Genomic DNA, 16,897 nt, shown 5'->3' on the forward strand with positions numbered 1-16,897 from the left:
GGTCTGGGGGCTGCGCTGTGCCAGCCCCCCATGCAGGGGACACAGCCGAGGGGGAAACGACGGTGGCTCCTGTTGAGCTCCAAGTGCCAAGCCGCAGGCTGCCACCCGGGCTCCCGCCGCTGGGGAAGCATCGCACATCAGGACCCAATTAATGGCAGGAATTGTTTTGTGAAATACCAAACCCTCACGGCACGGCCTGATATTGGGAACAGATTTATCTGCGTTGCTGTTTGCTCTTCCCTGCTCTCCCCTTTCCTCCCACTGCAGAGAGGCTGGGCTGGAAAAAAACCCCCAGTGCCAAGCTGAAGCAGATGCAAACCAGAGAGCGGGGCCAAGCCCCTCACCTGCTGCTGGGGGCTCTCCCACCCCCACATCCCACCTGGACCCCCGGTGAGGGGCAAGCAGGGATGCTGCGGGTAGCACAGCCCTGCGGGGGTCAACCCCAGGGGAATGCAGCCGCCTCCTGCGGCCCCAGAACCTGCTGAACAAAACTGGACCCGCAGCACCGTTTATTCTTTTTTTTTAATTATAATCCAAATTGTAACACAGCTGTAAAATGCCCCTAACGATACCGAATAGGAAATGTGTATGTTCCCCTAGCGTCTGCCTCAGGGATCAGAACGCAATCATACAAAAATAGAAAATTGGGTATTTTTATATATATATATAATATATATATGACATTTATATAAAGGCAATAGCTTTTCGGTGTCAGAGGTGAGATGGTATTTACACAGGTGACAACACACAAAATGAGAAAAATAAAAATAAATACAGATGGTGTCACAGAGCAGCGGGGGCAGGAGGCAGGGGGCTGTGCAGCCAAGGGGGAGCTGGGCTGGGAGCCCCCGGGGGGGCGGGCAGGGCCATCGCCGCTCTCCTGTCCCCTTCCACCGACCCACGCCCCCACAGCACCCCCAGCAACTCTGCGGTGGGGTCGGGAGCAGAGCGCTGTCCTGGGGCACCACACGGCTGCTTCGCCCAGCGCCAGCCCTGGAAATGCTGCCAGGGGCTGCGGACCCCCCCTCTGCCTGGGCTGCTTTCAAAGCAGTTTGGCCAGGGAGGGACGAAGGGGGGTCTGGGCAGGGGCGCTCTCAGCAGCAGAGGGCTCAGCGGGCCTGGGGGGACAGTGGTGCTCCCCAGTCAGGGCTGCTGTGGCCCACGGTGGGCAGCGCTGCCCACCTGCCATCGCCCCAGCCCCCCAGGCACCGCCGTCGCCTCTGAGATGGGTGGGAGCCTGGTCCATATGGGCCCGGGAAAACCTAAACTAAAATCCGTTTTAACATACACATGTTAAAACTTTAGGAGAAAATAACATACATATATATATTTTTTAATATATATATATATATATATAAATATATATCTCTCTCTCCAATCTGCTGCAGCGCCGTGCTGCCTTCCCTGCCGCTGGCAGCCGGGGCTGAGCCCCTCTGGGGAAGGCGAAATCCGGGGAAGGCGAAAGCACAGATTCCCTCTAGACCTCAAGGTCCCGGCCAGAAACGTCAGCAGAGTACCGAGAATTCAATCCAAAAATAAATAGGCCCAGGGCTGCCAGCCAAGGACACGGGGGGGGCGCAAGGCACGGCAGCATGGACACCCCTCAGCACCTCCCCAGCCACCCAGAAGGGCAGTACGGGCACCGGAGAGGGCACCGGCCACTCTGCCAGGCACTGGAGCATCTCCGGGGGGCTCGGCATCGCTCCGGCCGCGCGGGCTGGGAGCCCCCTGCCCTGCTCGCCAGCCATCGGGACCAAAATTCCGGCCCCCTGCGACTGCATAACATACACAGGTATAAATAAGGATCTTTTTATCTTAATAAATATCGGGTATATGGTTTGTACAATATACACATAATGCCCCTGTCTCCTGGGTCCGGCCTCATGGCGAGGGAGGATTCACACATAGTTCTCTTCCACGTTGTCCATCTCCGGGGAGAATCTGGCCGCAGCTGGAAACGGAGCAGGAGAGGGGGAGAAGCGGTGAGGGGGATGCGAGGGGTGGCCAGGCGCTGGGGGTCTGAGCCCGCTCCCCGCCCCCTCCCTCCCCCCCCGAACCACCCCACTCACCTGAGCAGCTCCCGTAGTGGCGCACACCGATGGAGCGGCCGCGGTGGCAGGTGGCCCGCCGGAGGTGGCACGCTGAGGGGTAGGTGATGTTGTTGTTGCCGCAGAGGGCACGGTCCAGGCTGGTGGGCTCAGGGCAGGGAGCCGTCCGGCACATCACGCAGTGGGCGCTGCCAGTCTGGTCCACCACGCAGGTGTGGGTGCCGGGGCACACCACGCTGGAGCAGGACTCTGCGGGAAAGAACAGGCAGCCACGGCTGAGCCAGGGACAGCCATCCTCCTCCCACGGCTCCTCTGCCCCAGGCGGGCAGCAGGCATCGCCCCAGGGAAAGCCCAGCAGGTCAGGGTTCAGCTGCCTTTAGCTACCAGGGGATGGTAGACCCTCAGGCTGGAGGGTCCTGAGCCCCCCCATCACCACTGCTTGCAGGAACAGGAGCTGGCAGGGGCCGACATCGTGGCTGTGAGGGACCGTGTGGCCCTGCAGACCCTGGGCATGGTCCTGCCCGGAGCCTTGCTGTGCGGGGGAGCTGATGTCCGGCTGCAGAGCCTGAGCACGTGGGGCTGAGCCCGGCGCAGTGGGATCCAGCTGGGGCACGTGGCCCCACGCAGGTGCCTTGGCAGGGAGAGCAGCAGCCGCCTGGGCCAGGCTGGCAGCCACCGGCGAGAGGGGAAGGGCAGGGTCACCCTGGACCCAACCCATGAGCGAGGGTGGAGGGAGCCTGCGCGGAGAGGATCAGGCCCTGCACAGTGCTCTGCCGAGCTGATGCAGTGCGGGGGGGCGTGTGCACCCCCACCCCCCCACCCCCCGCAACAAAACCCTGGGGTCTGTGCGGCACCTCCCATCCTGGCACAACCCCACGGCGGTGGTGGGAGCACGGTGGGACCCACAGCGCTCCCCGGACACCATAAACACTTTGCAACGCCGTCCCTCCGCCTTCCTCTCTTTCCATGCCGGATTGGAAGGAGATTTGGCATCTGCAACTCCCAGCTCGCAACTCACATTTCTCGCCCCACATTTCCCTGTGCAGTCCAGAGCCTGACAGACAAAGTATTTCAGAGAGGAGGGCTGGCAAAAATAATCATAATAATCCTGACAGTTCTTGGCAGGGCAAGGAGCATTGCTGCTCTCTTTAACAAAAGAACAGAAAAAGGGGCTTGATGTTTGTAAGTGACATTTTACGGACTGTTATTCCTCAGCCTGCGGCAAGGCTAAACCCTCGTTGCACTGACAGGCATCGTTGCCATCCCCACCGGGGTGGCTGGGCCGTGTCCTGGGGTGGCCAGTGGCTGCCAGCCGGCCAGTTGCCAGCTCTGAGCACAGCGAGGTCAGTGCTGAGGGATGTGACTCCCCCATGGGCCAGGGTCCACTGGTACCCATCACACTGGGCTGGCTGCGGAGCACGTTCCCCCTCACCAGGCACACAGCCCTGCACTGGGACAGACCTTCCCTCCCCAGGCACAGCAGGGGCACTGACTACAAACCCTCCACGCCGTGCCGGTGCTGCTACCAGCCTCGGGGACAACTGGAGCAGCCGGTGCTCCGTGCTCGGGGCAGGACAGCTCCTCCCCAGAACACACTGCCCACAGTGGGGAGAACTGGGGAGACCCAGCTTCCCAGGTGGGAGAAGGGATGCTGCACCCATGCATGCTCGCCTGACGCAGCGGAACGACCCTTCCTTGCTGCAGCAGAGCAGCTCATGGTGTGCTGGGAGAGCAGACCCATGCTGCCATTCATCCCTTTCCATGCGGGTGCAGCTCAGAGCAGTCCCACACAGAGCTGGGAGCAGGAGAGCCACAGGGGACGGGACAGGATGGAGACAGGATGAAACAGGGTGGGGGAATGACCAGACCTACTTTTGCATTTGCCCTGGTACATCACTTCGAGGTCGGGGTGGTCTCTGCACTTGGCCGTCAGCAGGTCGCACTCGTCTCGGTAGGTGTAGCCGTCGGAGCCGCAGACCTGCAGCTTGCGGGGCAGGCTGGAGCAGTCGGGGGCACAGGCGCACTGCGGACGCCCGTGCTTCATCTTGCAGACCTTGTCGGGGCCGCACACCACCCCCTCGCAGCTCTCTGGGGACAGAGGGGAGCAGCACGTGAGGATGTGACACCAGCTGCCCCCCCCCCGCCCCTCGCCAAGGGCAGGATCTGTCCTGCACAGCCTGGCTGGCACCCCAGCCACGCACGGTGACACCAACTGGGGCAGCACCAGCATCAGCCCCCAGGGTGCCCAATCCTTCCCGGGGTCACAACACGCACGCTGACGCCGAGCTGCCCTGAGCAGCATCTGGATCTGCTCAGCTCCGCCAAGGAGCAGGTCGTTGGCTGGTGCTCCACGCAATCATCCAGCACTCGCCCCAGCCAGAGCCCCGGCCCTCCGCTCAGCACCAGCTAACTCATTTCTATGTATTTATTTTTTGGAAGGAGACATTTCTTTTTCTTGTGCAATGGAAAAAAATCTATCTCTGCAAGGCCCCAGCTCCTCCAGAAGGAGCAGGGCTTCGCAAGTTGTCTGGGCAATCAAGAACGCTGCTTCCACCAGACAATACCCAGCCCTGTTTCGCTCCGGGCCTCCGTGACTTGAACACAAGAGCGGGACACAGCAGTGAGCGCAGCTCCCCAGACAGGCAGCAGCTTTGTCCCCTGGGTCACCTCCCAGCCAGCACGGGGGCTGGGTTCAGAGGGTCCCGCCAAGCACCCGGTGCTGCCCCAGGGCCGTGCCCACGCTGGCGGGGACAGAGAGGGGCCACCGACCCTGAGCAGGGACCCATCCCATACAGGGGTGCCTCTGCGGGGAGAGGGGAAGGGGTCAGCGCCCAGACCAAGCGGGGATGGGAGATCTGGCTGGAAGCCCCTTGGCCCCCAGGAGCACACACAAAGCCCTCACCCCAGAGGAACTCTTCGCCCTGATCGTGGGATACGGGCGATGCTGGGAGCCGAGGGGCTGCCTCCGGGTACAGGGAGCCATCAGCACCCACGGGAGGGCCTGGCAGGGCCGAGAAACTTCCCAAGAGAGGGATTCTCCCCCCAGCAGGAAGGATTCCCGCAGACAGGGTGTGTGCTGGGAGCTGTTGGGAGCTACCGAGGGGGATTTCCCTACCGGAGAGGGGTCACTTTGGGAGACTGCAAGGGGGAGGAGGAGGAAGGGGAAATTCCCCATCTGCTTGGCCCGGCTCTCCCCAGGGGAAATTCCCTGGTGGGAGACAGTCTCCCAGTTTGCTCCCTGGTTTCCAAAGCTGGGGCCTGCCCAAGGGAAGGGGAGAGCAGCAGGCTGAGCCCCAGCAGCATCTGTGCGCAAAGCCACAGGGATGAGACCCCAGGACAGAGGAGCACGGCCCCAGGGCTGCCAGAGCGAGTGGGACCCCCGTCACCCTCTGCTCCGTGTCACGGTCACTGGCACAGCAGGGTCCATCTGTCCAAACCGTCTGAGCAAGGGAGGGAGGCAGCTGGACCCCCCGCCCGTGACCCTGACCCCGCAGCCCGGCTCTCGCCCCTGCGCCGGGTCCCTGGGGGGGACACCACATCCCCAGCAGCTGGAGCCAGGAATTTCACGTCGCCACCAGAGACCCATCACGGAGCCCCCGGGGCCTGGCCAGCACCTTCCCGCGGGGCTCGGCCGCCCCGGCTGCTGGCGCGGGGCTGGTGGCTGCAGCCCACTTTATCCTGGAGTAACCTCTCCCGGCCCTGGAGCCCAGAGAGCCGGAGCACAGCTCGTCTCATCCGCCCTTTTCCAAGGCCTCCAGCTCGCTGGAGCCCGGTGGGGAGCAGCACCAGCTCCATCTGGATGGGACAGGCAGGGGCTTTCTGAAGGGTGGGGAGTTGCGGTGTACGTGCTGGCCAGGCTCTCCGGTGGTTCCAAAGGTCCTGCTCCCAGACCCCGATGATCCCCAGGAGTCACAGCCCCCGCTGCAGGCTGTGGCTGCTGGCAGCCCCCCACGTTCCCCAGCATCACCACAGAGGTAAGGGCAGACCCCCAGGATGAGGGCTGCCCATCCCCACTGTGCTCTGCCCTGGGCACTGGGGAGCCACGCTCCCTGACCAGTCCCCGGAGAGGGTCCCAGTGTTCCTGGCACCCACCGAGCGGGGCCAGCCTGCTCAGCCACTACGGGGCCAAGCCCACAGTGGGAGATGGGGCAGAGAGCCAGGGCCAGGATCTCATCCAGCCTTCAGCCAGCACGGGGTGCAGCCGTGACCTGTGCCAGGACGGGGCCAAGGGGCAGCCGGGGTGGCAGCACTGGAGAGCACGGAGGGGCTGGAAGTGGTTTTGTTAAAAAACATTTTTCCCCCCCTGTAAGCAAATAACGACATGACCTTCCAAAGACCTGCTCCTGCCTCCTGCGGTCAGCAGGTCCTTGAGCATGTTCTCACACAGCCACGCAAGTGCGACTGGGGGATCCGCGCCTCCGGCGCACGCCAAAACATCTGGCGGGGCTGGAACTCACAGCTGGAGAGTTTCCACTTCTGGAACTGCCCATTACATAAAGCCATTTCACACACACACTGGGAGGAGGAAGGGGGAGCTGAGGGGAAGAAATAGATCTTTTTTCCATAAAAAAACACAACCAAAAACCTTCAGAAGTTTCCCTCTGAGCAGACCTGGCAAGGGCCAGGCTGGGAGGCTCCAGCCACAGCAGAGTTAACCTGGGAACAGGGAGCCCCAGCTCAGCTTCTTGCACTTGGGCTGCCCAGCCAAGGCCCAGGTCAGGCATCCCACTCCACAGGGGAAACAAAAATACACACAAAATGAGCTGCCAGGGATGGAGGCTGTCCCACAAGCCCTGGCCCCATGGCAGCATCCCTCCCAGAGCTGCAGCAGCAGGAACATGGGGTCAGTGGTCCCTGGGGTCTCTGTGCTGTCCCAGACAGCCCAGGAAGGCACCCAAGAGTCCTGCCTGGTGAGGGGCAACCCAGTCCCGTCGCTGCTGCTTCACCCAGAGCTGCGGGCACCGAGCATCCTCCCCAGGGATCTGAGCATCCCTCCCAGGCAGAGCTGAGCCCTGCAGCAGCCCACTCACCCCACAGCCACGCTCACCTTTGCAGGGGTGGCAGGTCACCAGCCCCAGGAAGCCCAGTAGGCTGATCTTGTTGCCTGGGTAGGTGTAATTAGACCAGGCCACGTCCACATTGCCGTTGGCACAGCATTCCTCCCATGTCACGCCTGTCTTCAGGATCATGGTGCACTTGGCCTCCTTCCCCTGCTGCAGCCAGCAGATCCCACCTGCAGAGAGGGCAGAGGGTGAGGTGCCCCTGCTGTGCCAGGCCACTGCGCAAAGGGCAGTGAGACCCCCGCCACAGCCAGGCCGCCCATGGGGCAGAGGCACGGGGACCGCACCAGTGCCTGGGAAAGGCTGGCACAGGATGGGCTGGGGAAGGTAAAGACGCTCCGTGCTGGCTCCCATCTCTCCTGTGACACAAGGGCAGTCCCAGAGCCAGCGTCCCTGTGGGTCCCCAGCACAGTGGGGCAGCTCCGTGCCCGCGCTGCCACCCCATGCCCTGGGCTGCGGGCAGCCCGGCTCCTCTGGCCAAAGCCAGCACTGGGACCGCAGGGATGTACCAGTTACCTCAGCACTCACAAGCAATGCTCCAGGAGATGCCCAGCCAGCTGGCCAGGATCTGGGCTTGCAGCTTACCCCCTTGCCCTGCCCCCCCCCCCCCCCGCCTGCATCGCTGCCTAACTCCTGCCTGGCCCCAAGCAGAGGGGGCTCCAGCCCAGGGAGGATGAGCAGAGCGGGGCCGGCAGGCGCCCATGCTGCAAGGGCTGGATCCCCTGACATGCACCAGCAGCCCCACAGAGGGACAAGGACTGTCCCCACAGCACAGAGACCAGACGCCCACAGCCTCTGCAAGGAGCATTTGAGCCATGGGCTGGAGAACAGGGCACTTGACATGGCCCTTGGGATGGGGCCAGCCCAGCGGCATCGGATCCCTCTGAGTCAAAAGGCTGTTTGTTCCTTAACCCCACGAGCGAATCTTTTTTTTTTTTTGTGAGTGATTCCTTTGCAATTTCCGCCTCTGCAAACCAGCCTCTTCTGACGCTTATTTGGGTTTATGCTCTCATTAGCTGCGTTTGAGGTTTGTTAAACAGCTAAAGATGTGAAGGAGGGATGGGGGAAGGGACAGATCCTGCTGGTGCCAGGCTGGAGTTGCTCCCCTCCAAAGCAGGGATTCACCCTGCCCCAAAGCAGAGTCCGCACCCACCTCAGACCCCAGGTGTGCCCCCTGCTCCCTCCCATGCACTCTATTTTGGTTTGGCCAAAAGCACGTGGGGCTCCCAGCCTGGCTGCAGCCTGTGACAGCTCCGCGGGGCAGCCATGGATGGAGCAAACCCTCAGGAACCAGTGGCCTGGACACCTCTGGAAGCATCAGCCAGGCCAACATGCCTCTGCCATCGGTGGGTTTGTCCTCCATGGATTTGTCTAACGGCTCTTTCCAGCCCATTTGTCCTTTACAACACCCCATGGCCCCAGTTCCCCCTGGTACCTGGTACCCTGGGAGCCATATCCTGCCTTGGGACCATGCTTGCCCCACAACTGCAGCCATGCAGAAAGTGATCCCAACTGCAATGGGACAGATCCACACACCCTCTGCCCACAAGACCGGTCTTGGGCACACCCTGGGTCAGCAGCAACAGGGCACCCACTGCCTCCCGTGCCGTGCTGGGACGCCAACAAGGGACATGCACCAGGCAGGGCGATGGAGCCCACCCCCCCTGTGGCTGGATCAAGGCATCTGTGGGATGGAGGAGCCAGCATGGGGCTCATGGGGCACCCCATCCTCGGTGTTTCCCCAGCACTCCAGCCACGAGGGCGCAGTGCTCCAGCACGCAGCGTGGCTGGAGGACCTGGGCTCTGGCCAAAGGGACACAGTGTGTCCCTGCCTGGGGCCTTCCAGCGGTTGTACTTGACCCTGTGGAGCAGCCAGCAGCAATCCTGCGGGCTGGGGTGCTGCCAAACACGATCACAGGGGCTACGGCGGCACCAGTGGCCTCATGGCAACCTGCCCCATCCTTCGGGGCATCCTGACCCGCCGCTCCCCACGGAGCGTGGCTCCTGCCCACGCGAGCAGGGAGCGATGGAGGCGCACGGCATCGTGCGAGGGGGCAGATGGAAACTCCAGCACTGCTGCGGGAGTGCTGACACTGGAGCAGCAGCAGTCACGGCTCCGCAGTACTGGGAAGGGCTCCTGGAGCCCCAGCCCGGGGTCACGGGTGGCCTGGGTGTCGGGACAGCTCCCCTACGAGGGAAGGGCCACCACAGAGCCCGGCCACCTCCCCAGTGCCCGTGAGCGCTGCCAGCACCGTCAGCTGAACCGGGAGGGGTTCGAGCTGCAAACTCCACACCCAGCACGTGAACTGGCCACCGATCCCAGCTCCCCCAGCCCCGTGGCACGGCTCCCCTGACCCCAGCATGGGGGTGACCCCAGCCTCGTGGGGAACCGGGCCCCGCAGCCCCGTGGGGGGCCGGCCAGGCTGCTGTGGCCGTCACCCCCGTGCCAGGGCACGGCGGGGGTCGGGGGGCCAGGGTCGGGCACCAGCAGTGCCACAGCACAGGACTTGGCAGCAGGGCCATGCAGGACCCCCGGGGAACTCGCTCCTGCTGTGGCAGCACCGGGGGCCTGATGGAGGGGCAGCTGCGGGCCGGGGGCCACCCGAGCGGCACCCCCGGGCACCCCCCCGCTGGCAGGCACCCACGCACCTCCCGGTAAAACGGGCTCCCAGCCCCGCGGCCAGCACCCACCCGGGGCGGCGGCTGCCGGCAGCGCCCGCGGTGTGCAGGAAAGGGCGGGGGGGGGCACAGCCCGGTAACGGCCCCGGGACCAGGGGCAGCCCCTGCCCCACGCACCTGCCGGCGGGCGACGGACAGGCGGCCCCGGTGCCCCCCCCCCCCCCGGGATCCCCCCCGGGCGGCACTCACCGTGCGCGGCGGCGGGGCTGCAGAGGGCGAGCAGGCAGAGCGCCAGCCGCAGCGGCATGGCCGGGCCGGGGCGGCGGGACGGGCCGGGACGGGGCCGGGACGCTCCGGCGACCTGTTGCCTGTGAGGCGGCGGCGGGGCCGGCGGCGTTATAAAGCGGCGGGGCGGCGTGAATCACCGGGCGGGGCGGCGGCGGCGGCGGGGGGGGCCGCGGCCGGGGGCGGGGGCAGCGGGAGGGGGGGCTCGGGGAGTGGGGGGCGTGAGGGGCGTGAGGGGGTGCGGAGCGGCGGGGTGGGGGGGGGGGGCGAGGGGTGTGTGCCAGCGGGGGTCTGCACGTCCCCGCCGGAGGGTGTCCGTGGGTGCGAGTGTCAGTGGGGATGTGGCGGGGGTCCCGCGGGCCGGGCACCCCCAGCTGGACCGCGCAGGGATGGAGATGGGGCGGTGCGGGAGCGCCCCTCCTGCTCGGGTGGAGGGGGGGGGGGCGTGGGGGGGGCGGCAGAGCCCGGCAGCGGAGGAGGGGCTGGGGCAGGGAGAGCAGAGCTCTGTCCTGGCAGACCCCGGGGTGGGGGGGGACTGCCGTGGCCTGGGTGCTGCCCCCCTGCCCGACCCTGTCCCACCCGCACGGCTGCTCCTTCCCCACCCAGCCAGCCTCGCATGAACCCTCTGTCTGCCTCCTCTCACCCTCCTCCTCCTCCTCCTCCCCGCAGCAGCCCCGTCTGGCATCAGAGTTACCGTAAGGGCTGTGTCATGTGGCTCCTTTCATCTTTGCTCCCCAAACACCGGCACCCGGCATCACCCACCCTGTGCCAGCAGGGAAACTGAGGCACCCCTGGCTCCTGCTGCCTCAACCCCTTGTCTGGGCAAGCAGTGCAAGGCAAGGAGGGGAAGAGCTGGGGTGGGGGACATGGCACACTCTGTCAGTGTTATTGTCCCCCCCCATCCCCATTGCAGCTAGGGCTGCTCCATCCTGGCTCCCGAAAGTGCGCTGGACCCTGCCCAGCCCGGCTTGAGCTGGGGAACCGCGGCTGTGCCCACGCTGCCAGGCGTGGGGGGTCCTGGCACGGACAGTGGGGCTGCAAGGAGCCCCAGGGCAAGGCAGGTCAGGGCTCCCCAACATCACCTGGCCTTGCTCCCCACTCAGTGACACTGCCCACGCACCTGCAAGGGGGGTCGGGGTGCATTCAGGACCCCCCACCCGTCAGCCTGCTCCCCGGGCAGAGCACTGGGGACACGGGGCGCTCTGCCTGTCCCCACTCCTCCCGCTGCAGCCCCAGGGCCTTCTCCAGCCCTGTGAACTCTGTCGGTCTCCGGGCCATGCAGCTGAGGAACGTTTTACCCTTTGCACTGGCCTCAGCTGAGGTCATGTTTTCGGCAGAACTGCCGGGCTCTTTCAGGAGAGGGGCCCCGGCCGCAGGGCCCTGGGGACCTTGCACCACCCCTCCGGCCCGGCAGCAACCTCCTCGCTCCGAGCCGGTGCCAGCACAGCATGAGCAGCTCGCTTTGGCGCAGGATGGGGCTGGATGCAGCTTTGGTCCGGTGAGACACGGAGCAGCTGGGGGGAGAGACCAGGGTGCGATGCCAGCAGCCAGCGCAGGCAGAGCAGTGGTGGCCACTGGCACCACCGCATCCCCATCCCTCCCTCCATCCTAAGGATGAGTCCCAGGGAAGGGCAGCGGGCTGCCCTTCCACCAAGGTGGATCTTACCCCCCTTCAGCCCCTTGCACCCCCAGGGAGGGGGCAGGATTGGGGAGGGCTGGGTTTACCCCAGGTGGTGGTGTAAAGTGCAGAGCTTGGCTGGAGGAGCCCTTGGCCCCCGCAGTGCCGTGTACCCCTGGGCAGCGTGTGTGTGGGGCAGGGACCCCCAGAGAAGGGTCTGCTGCTGTCCAGGGGAGGGGAAGGACAGAGCCAGCAGCCCCCCGGCTGTGCAGGCTCCTGGCGAGCTGCTGGCCCTGGGTGGGCAACGCTGCTTCTTCCCCATCCCGGTCCCTGGTCCCGACCAGTGTGACCCCTCGGAGCGCTTGCCCATGTAAGGGCAGAGGGCTGGGGAGCCAAATCTCGGAGCTGGAGCTGGATTTCAATGAGGAGCATGGTGATGCACTCGCTCACATGCTCCGGGATGCAAGAGGAGCTTGCGGAGGCCAGGAAGGGATTTTCCCTGGCTTCGAGCAGGGTTGCACAACCGGCTGGCTCTGGCAGGGAAGGGGTCCGACCTCGCTCCGGAGCATCTGGAAAGGGAGCAGCTGGGCTCCCGCTCCGCCTGACGTGGGGCAGGAGGAGCCTGGAGGCCGGGAGGGAAGGCTCGAGCTCCTTCCCCGAGCTAGCATAACTCGGCACTGCCTCGCAAAGGCCTGCCAGTGCCTGGGGGCTTGGAGCCCTGCTCCCAGCAAAACCCCGCCGGGGGCTCCGCTCACCCCCTGCCCTGGCTCTGGCCCCCGCAGCCCTGGGAAGCGCCGTGGGGCAGGGAAGCGACTCGCCCGCGGTTACGCTGGAGGCAGGGGCCAAGTCTGGTTCTCAAGCAAAGCTGGGAGCAAAACTCCACCAACCAGTCCACCACACATGGGGCAACGCTGCCACCCCGCTCCCCTCCGCTCCCACCGCCAGCCCCGCTGGTAACAGCCCCCCAGGAGTGGAGCCAGGCTGGGAACCGCGGAGAAACCGGCCCTGCCATGGCAGCGGCTCCCGAGGGGAATCAAAGGAGCCCATGGGCCAGGCAGGGGGCTGGGGGCGGCTGGAGGAGTGGGAGCGGGGACAAAGGAGCTCTTTGCAGCCGCAGTGAATGGCAGCCTCACATCTGACCTTTCCGTCTGGGTGCTGGCATTGTGCTGGGTCAGGCGGCGTCCCGGGCCGCTCGGGCTGTGGCACGATGGCAGGCGGAGGTTCAAGAGCCAGCCATCCTCCCCCCCAGCCCCCTGGCTGCTTCGTTCTCCTCCTGAGCTGCTGGGCTCCTTTAACAAGGGAATCTCGCCTCTCTCATCAGTTCAGGCTAATTAAACTCTGCTAAACCAATTAGAGCTGCAATTTGCAACAAGACATTCAATTGAGAAGCGTTTCTCATAGAGCCCAGGGTCAGGGCAGAGACAAAAGAGCAGAGGTTTCATATTGATGGCGTGGATCTGCTGGCAGGCATTGGGCAGGTCCCTGGATGTCTTTTGGTCACCATTTCCCCCTTGGAGCGAAGCAATCCTGACCCCCTCACGCTCCCCATGGCAGCAGGATGCCCAAGTTTCTGCCATGCAAGCGGAGATGCTCCAAATGCCCCAGCAGCACCCGCGGGGAGGGGGGCTGCTGGCCAGGGGCTCTGCAGCCTGAAGCACTGCCCGAACTCACGTGTTCCCGTGGGGTCACGGGACCCCAGAAACTTGCCAGGATGGGACCCATGCTCGGTGCAGCAGGGGCAGCTCGAGGTCCACCGAGGCTCAGCCCTAGAAGTGTGAACCAAGGAAGTGGGAAATGGGCAAAGATTGACCCCAGCCTCAGTCTGCCCGCCCCCCCACAAACATCCCTCAGCACGTGGCTGGAGGCATGGCCCAGGTTCTGCGGGTGGCACCGGCCCCTCCGCCCTGGTGGGGAGCTGCCCCTCGAGGCGTGGGGCTGCTGCTGGCAGCTCTGACCCTGGGGCTGGATTTTCCGTGCCGGGTCTGCTCGGCTCCAGCCGTGTAAATCAGGGAGATGCTTATGGCTCACAACTGCATCACTGGCGTTGGGGAGAGAGTGGTGGAGCAGTGTGATCTGCACCTCGATGGCCCAGCTGGCCACACTCCACCCCCAGCGCTGACACGTAGCTTCGCCCCGTGCCCCAGGGCAGCAGCGTCACCGCTCCGTGCCTCAGTTTCCCCATCTGCTGCGGCGAGATAATACTCCTCTGCTTGATCCTGCACTATCTCACAGGAAGGTTGCAGGGATTAGTTAGCTAATGTTTGCAAGGAGCTTTGAAGATGAAAAGCCGTGAACAAATGCCAAGAAGTGCTGAGCTGGATTCTCCTCGCCGAGTAATCGTTTCATGTTCCTGGGACACTTCCACTTCTGCAGATGAAGGAGGGTAGGGCGGGAGAGCTTGCGTGTGGGGAGGGCAGGCGGTGGGAGGCTTACATATCTTCCCAAGACCTGCCCCTCCAAATCTGATCACCTGGCCTGTTTTACTCTTGATCAAACTCAGATCCCTCCCACTAATGCCTTTCTACCACCCCAGCTGCGCCCTGCCAGCGCCTGGACGAGGAGCGGGCTGCAGGACCAGCGAGGTGGCTTCCCCTCCCGGCAGGCTCCTGGCTCTGGCCCCTAATGCAGAATGGAGCAGGCAGCTAATTAACGCACCCTCTACCTCGGCTTCCAGGCTGCTGGCAGGAAAGAGGTTAAACACGGCACCCACCGCCCGCCCCCTGCAGCCCCCCAGCATGACTCCCTGCTGTTTGCTGATGATCTCCATGCCAGTTCTCAGTGCATTGTAAAAATGCTCCTATCTCAGGCAATTGGATTTAATTATTTGGGTAAGATTTCATGAGGCACTGTGTCAAAGGCATAATTAAAGTCCCAGGTCTGTTCTGCTGCCCGTGCCCCCCCCCCCTTGCACGCCCAACCAGTGAGTCCATCAGGACAGCTCTCAGCTCACTGGGTTTGGCTGGGTGGGAGCTGCTCCCCAACCTTGCCGCTGCTGTTGCCCAGGATCCTCTCCCCCTCCATGCCTCTCCCTTGGGGTGGTGGGTGCTGGCTGGGCCTCAGGGGTGCCTGGGGAGACCCAGACCCCCTTCCTGCTGCTGGCACCCAGCATCACCCCACGGACTGCAGGTCCCAGATCTGCAGGCAGCATCATCCCAGGGTGGGTGTGCTCCCTCTCCCCTCCTCAGAACCGTCCTTCTTCTCTCCAGGGCTTTGCCTGCTCCCAGCAAGGGCCATGCTTGCCCAGTGCCTCTTCCAAGCATCTTTGGTTCCGGTGTCCCCAGCTGTGCCCCATCTTGGATGGGAGATGTTCTGTCCTTGCTGGGGAAGTGCCGGTGCATGGAGCCAGGAGGTGCAAGCAGCGTGGAGCGGAGACCAGGAAAGCTGGGACGCAGGAAAGCCAAAGCCAGGAAGCAGCAGTGACATCCCATCCCATCCCATCCCATCCCATCCCATCCCATCCCATCCCATCCCATCCCATCCCATCCCATCCCATCCCATCCCATCCTGCAGGACCCTGCTGCCCAGCCCAGGAGAGGAGCTGGGTCTGTCGAGGCGCGTTTCCTCTCTCCGTGACAGACCAGATGTCTCTTGTCCATGGCCTGCAGTTGGCTCTGCTTTCCATCTCTCCTGGCTGTGCGCACGCAGATTTATAGCTGCCTTAATGAGTTCCTTACAAAATGATCTTCTTGCCCACATGGCTGGCTGAGTCTCGCACGGGGTGGGCACAGGGGGAGCTGGGGCGAGGAGTCGGCAGGGCTCCACTGTGGCTGGCGAGGCTCGTGCAAGCCCTGAAAGCTTGCACAAACCACGGGCCACCTGCCAGTGTCCAACCCGAGCCGGGTGCACCGTGAGTGCAGCGGGAAGGCACCGGCTGTGCCCCAGCACAGTGCTGGATGGAGAAGAAGGAGAGCAGGACTCCCGCTGCCACCCAGCCCTGCACAGCCCTGCATGGCTGCCAGGGTCGCTCCCCCCAGCACTGAGCGCTTCTACCTCCAGCTCCAAGAAGGGAGCACCTTCACGAGGAAGATGATGCAGGAAAACCACCCATGTAGGCACATGCAGAGGGAACAGTGGTGGGTGCCACCTCCATCCTCCAGGAAGGTGCCGGGGCAGGCGCAAGGACCATGCCATGGGCAAATCGGATCCTTAATCCCACGGGGCAGAGAAGGAGGATGCTCCAAGCATCCATGGGAAAGCTGCGGTGGAAGGACCTGGCCACCGCCCTGCTCAGCCGTGCTTCCTGGAACTGTCCCCGCAGGAGCTGCGGTGGCTGCCGGGGCTCGGGACTCGCGTGGCTGGGCTCCGCCATGCGTGACACACTTTTCTGAGTAACTTTCACGGGCACGCCGTGTAAACAAGCTGTGAGTCAGCAGCAGGGCCGGCCGTGCGGTTTCCTCAGTGTAAATGCTTCCTCTGCCGTGGTGGAAGGAAGGACCAAACCGAGCCTGGAGGGAAGGGCTGGCAGCGCCATAAAATGTAATGAAATCGTGTGGGGCTGAACTGGGTCCAGAGGAGCTGAGAGTTGGTAAAACCTCCTGGGTCATGAAAACCTCTCTGGCTCCTCGGAGAGGCTGTGGGGAGGTGCTGCTGGAGGAGGCAGAGCAGCACCAGAAAGGACAGCGTCTGCTTCGCTGATCTTTGGTCTAGGAGCAATGTGCTGGTTATCCAGACGGGACAGCCAAGCTGCTGGCTGCCCTCCTCTGATCCTGGCCAGATGGAGGATGCAGACTCCACCGGCACCTAAGCACATTTCTTCCACCTTCCTGCCTGGGAAGGTGTCTTCTTCAGAGCACTCCTGGAGCAGCATGCCACCATAACCCCGCACCCATCATGGGCAGAGCTTGGCTCGGGAAGGGGTGGGAGACACTGGCATTGTTCTGCCCATTGACCCCATCACTGGACGCAGCCCCTGCAGCCACGTCCCGCTGCCAGTCTGACAGATGAGGGCAGGGGGGCTGGTGGGCTCCAGGGCACAGGGCTCCCACGGGAGGTCAGGGCCCAGGATGAGTGCTGCGTGTTTGGGAAAGCAAAGGCACATGGCTGTCCGGCACGGCGTGGCACAGGCTGCACGGTAAGCCAGGGCTGATGGCAACTCCCCCAGTGAGAACCCAGCATGGCCCCTCTGAGCTGGGGCAGAAGCCAATGGAGCCACTGGAGGTGCTGATCCTGCATGGGTCCTGTGGATGCTGGTGGGCTGATGCTGTTCCCGCAGTCTGACCTCACAGCACCAGCCCTCACCAGGAGAAGGAGGTTTTCATGACGAGCTG

General features: G+C 64.0%; 1 protein-coding gene across 1 annotated transcript; it reads right to left on the reverse strand.

The window, feature by feature from the left end:
- Positions 1 to 1,795: 1,795 nt before the first annotated feature.
- On the reverse strand, positions 1,796 to 10,082 carry FSTL3 (follistatin like 3). Its single transcript, XM_037382616.1, has 5 exons — positions 9,977 to 10,082; positions 7,096 to 7,281; positions 3,921 to 4,136; positions 2,070 to 2,297; positions 1,796 to 1,951 (listed from the first exon to the last, which is right to left on the reverse strand). The coding sequence occupies exons 1-5, from the start codon at positions 10,032 to 10,034 to the stop codon at positions 1,899 to 1,901; spliced, it is 741 nt and encodes a 246-aa protein (XP_037238513.1). The 5' UTR covers positions 10,035 to 10,082; the 3' UTR covers positions 1,796 to 1,898.
- Between the last annotated feature and the right edge of the window lie 6,815 nt (positions 10,083 to 16,897).

The sequence above is a fragment of the Falco rusticolus genome, chromosome 4, assembly GCF_015220075.1.
Source record: "Falco rusticolus isolate bFalRus1 chromosome 4, bFalRus1.pri, whole genome shotgun sequence".
NCBI classification, from domain to species: Eukaryota; Metazoa; Chordata; class Aves; order Falconiformes; family Falconidae; genus Falco; species Falco rusticolus.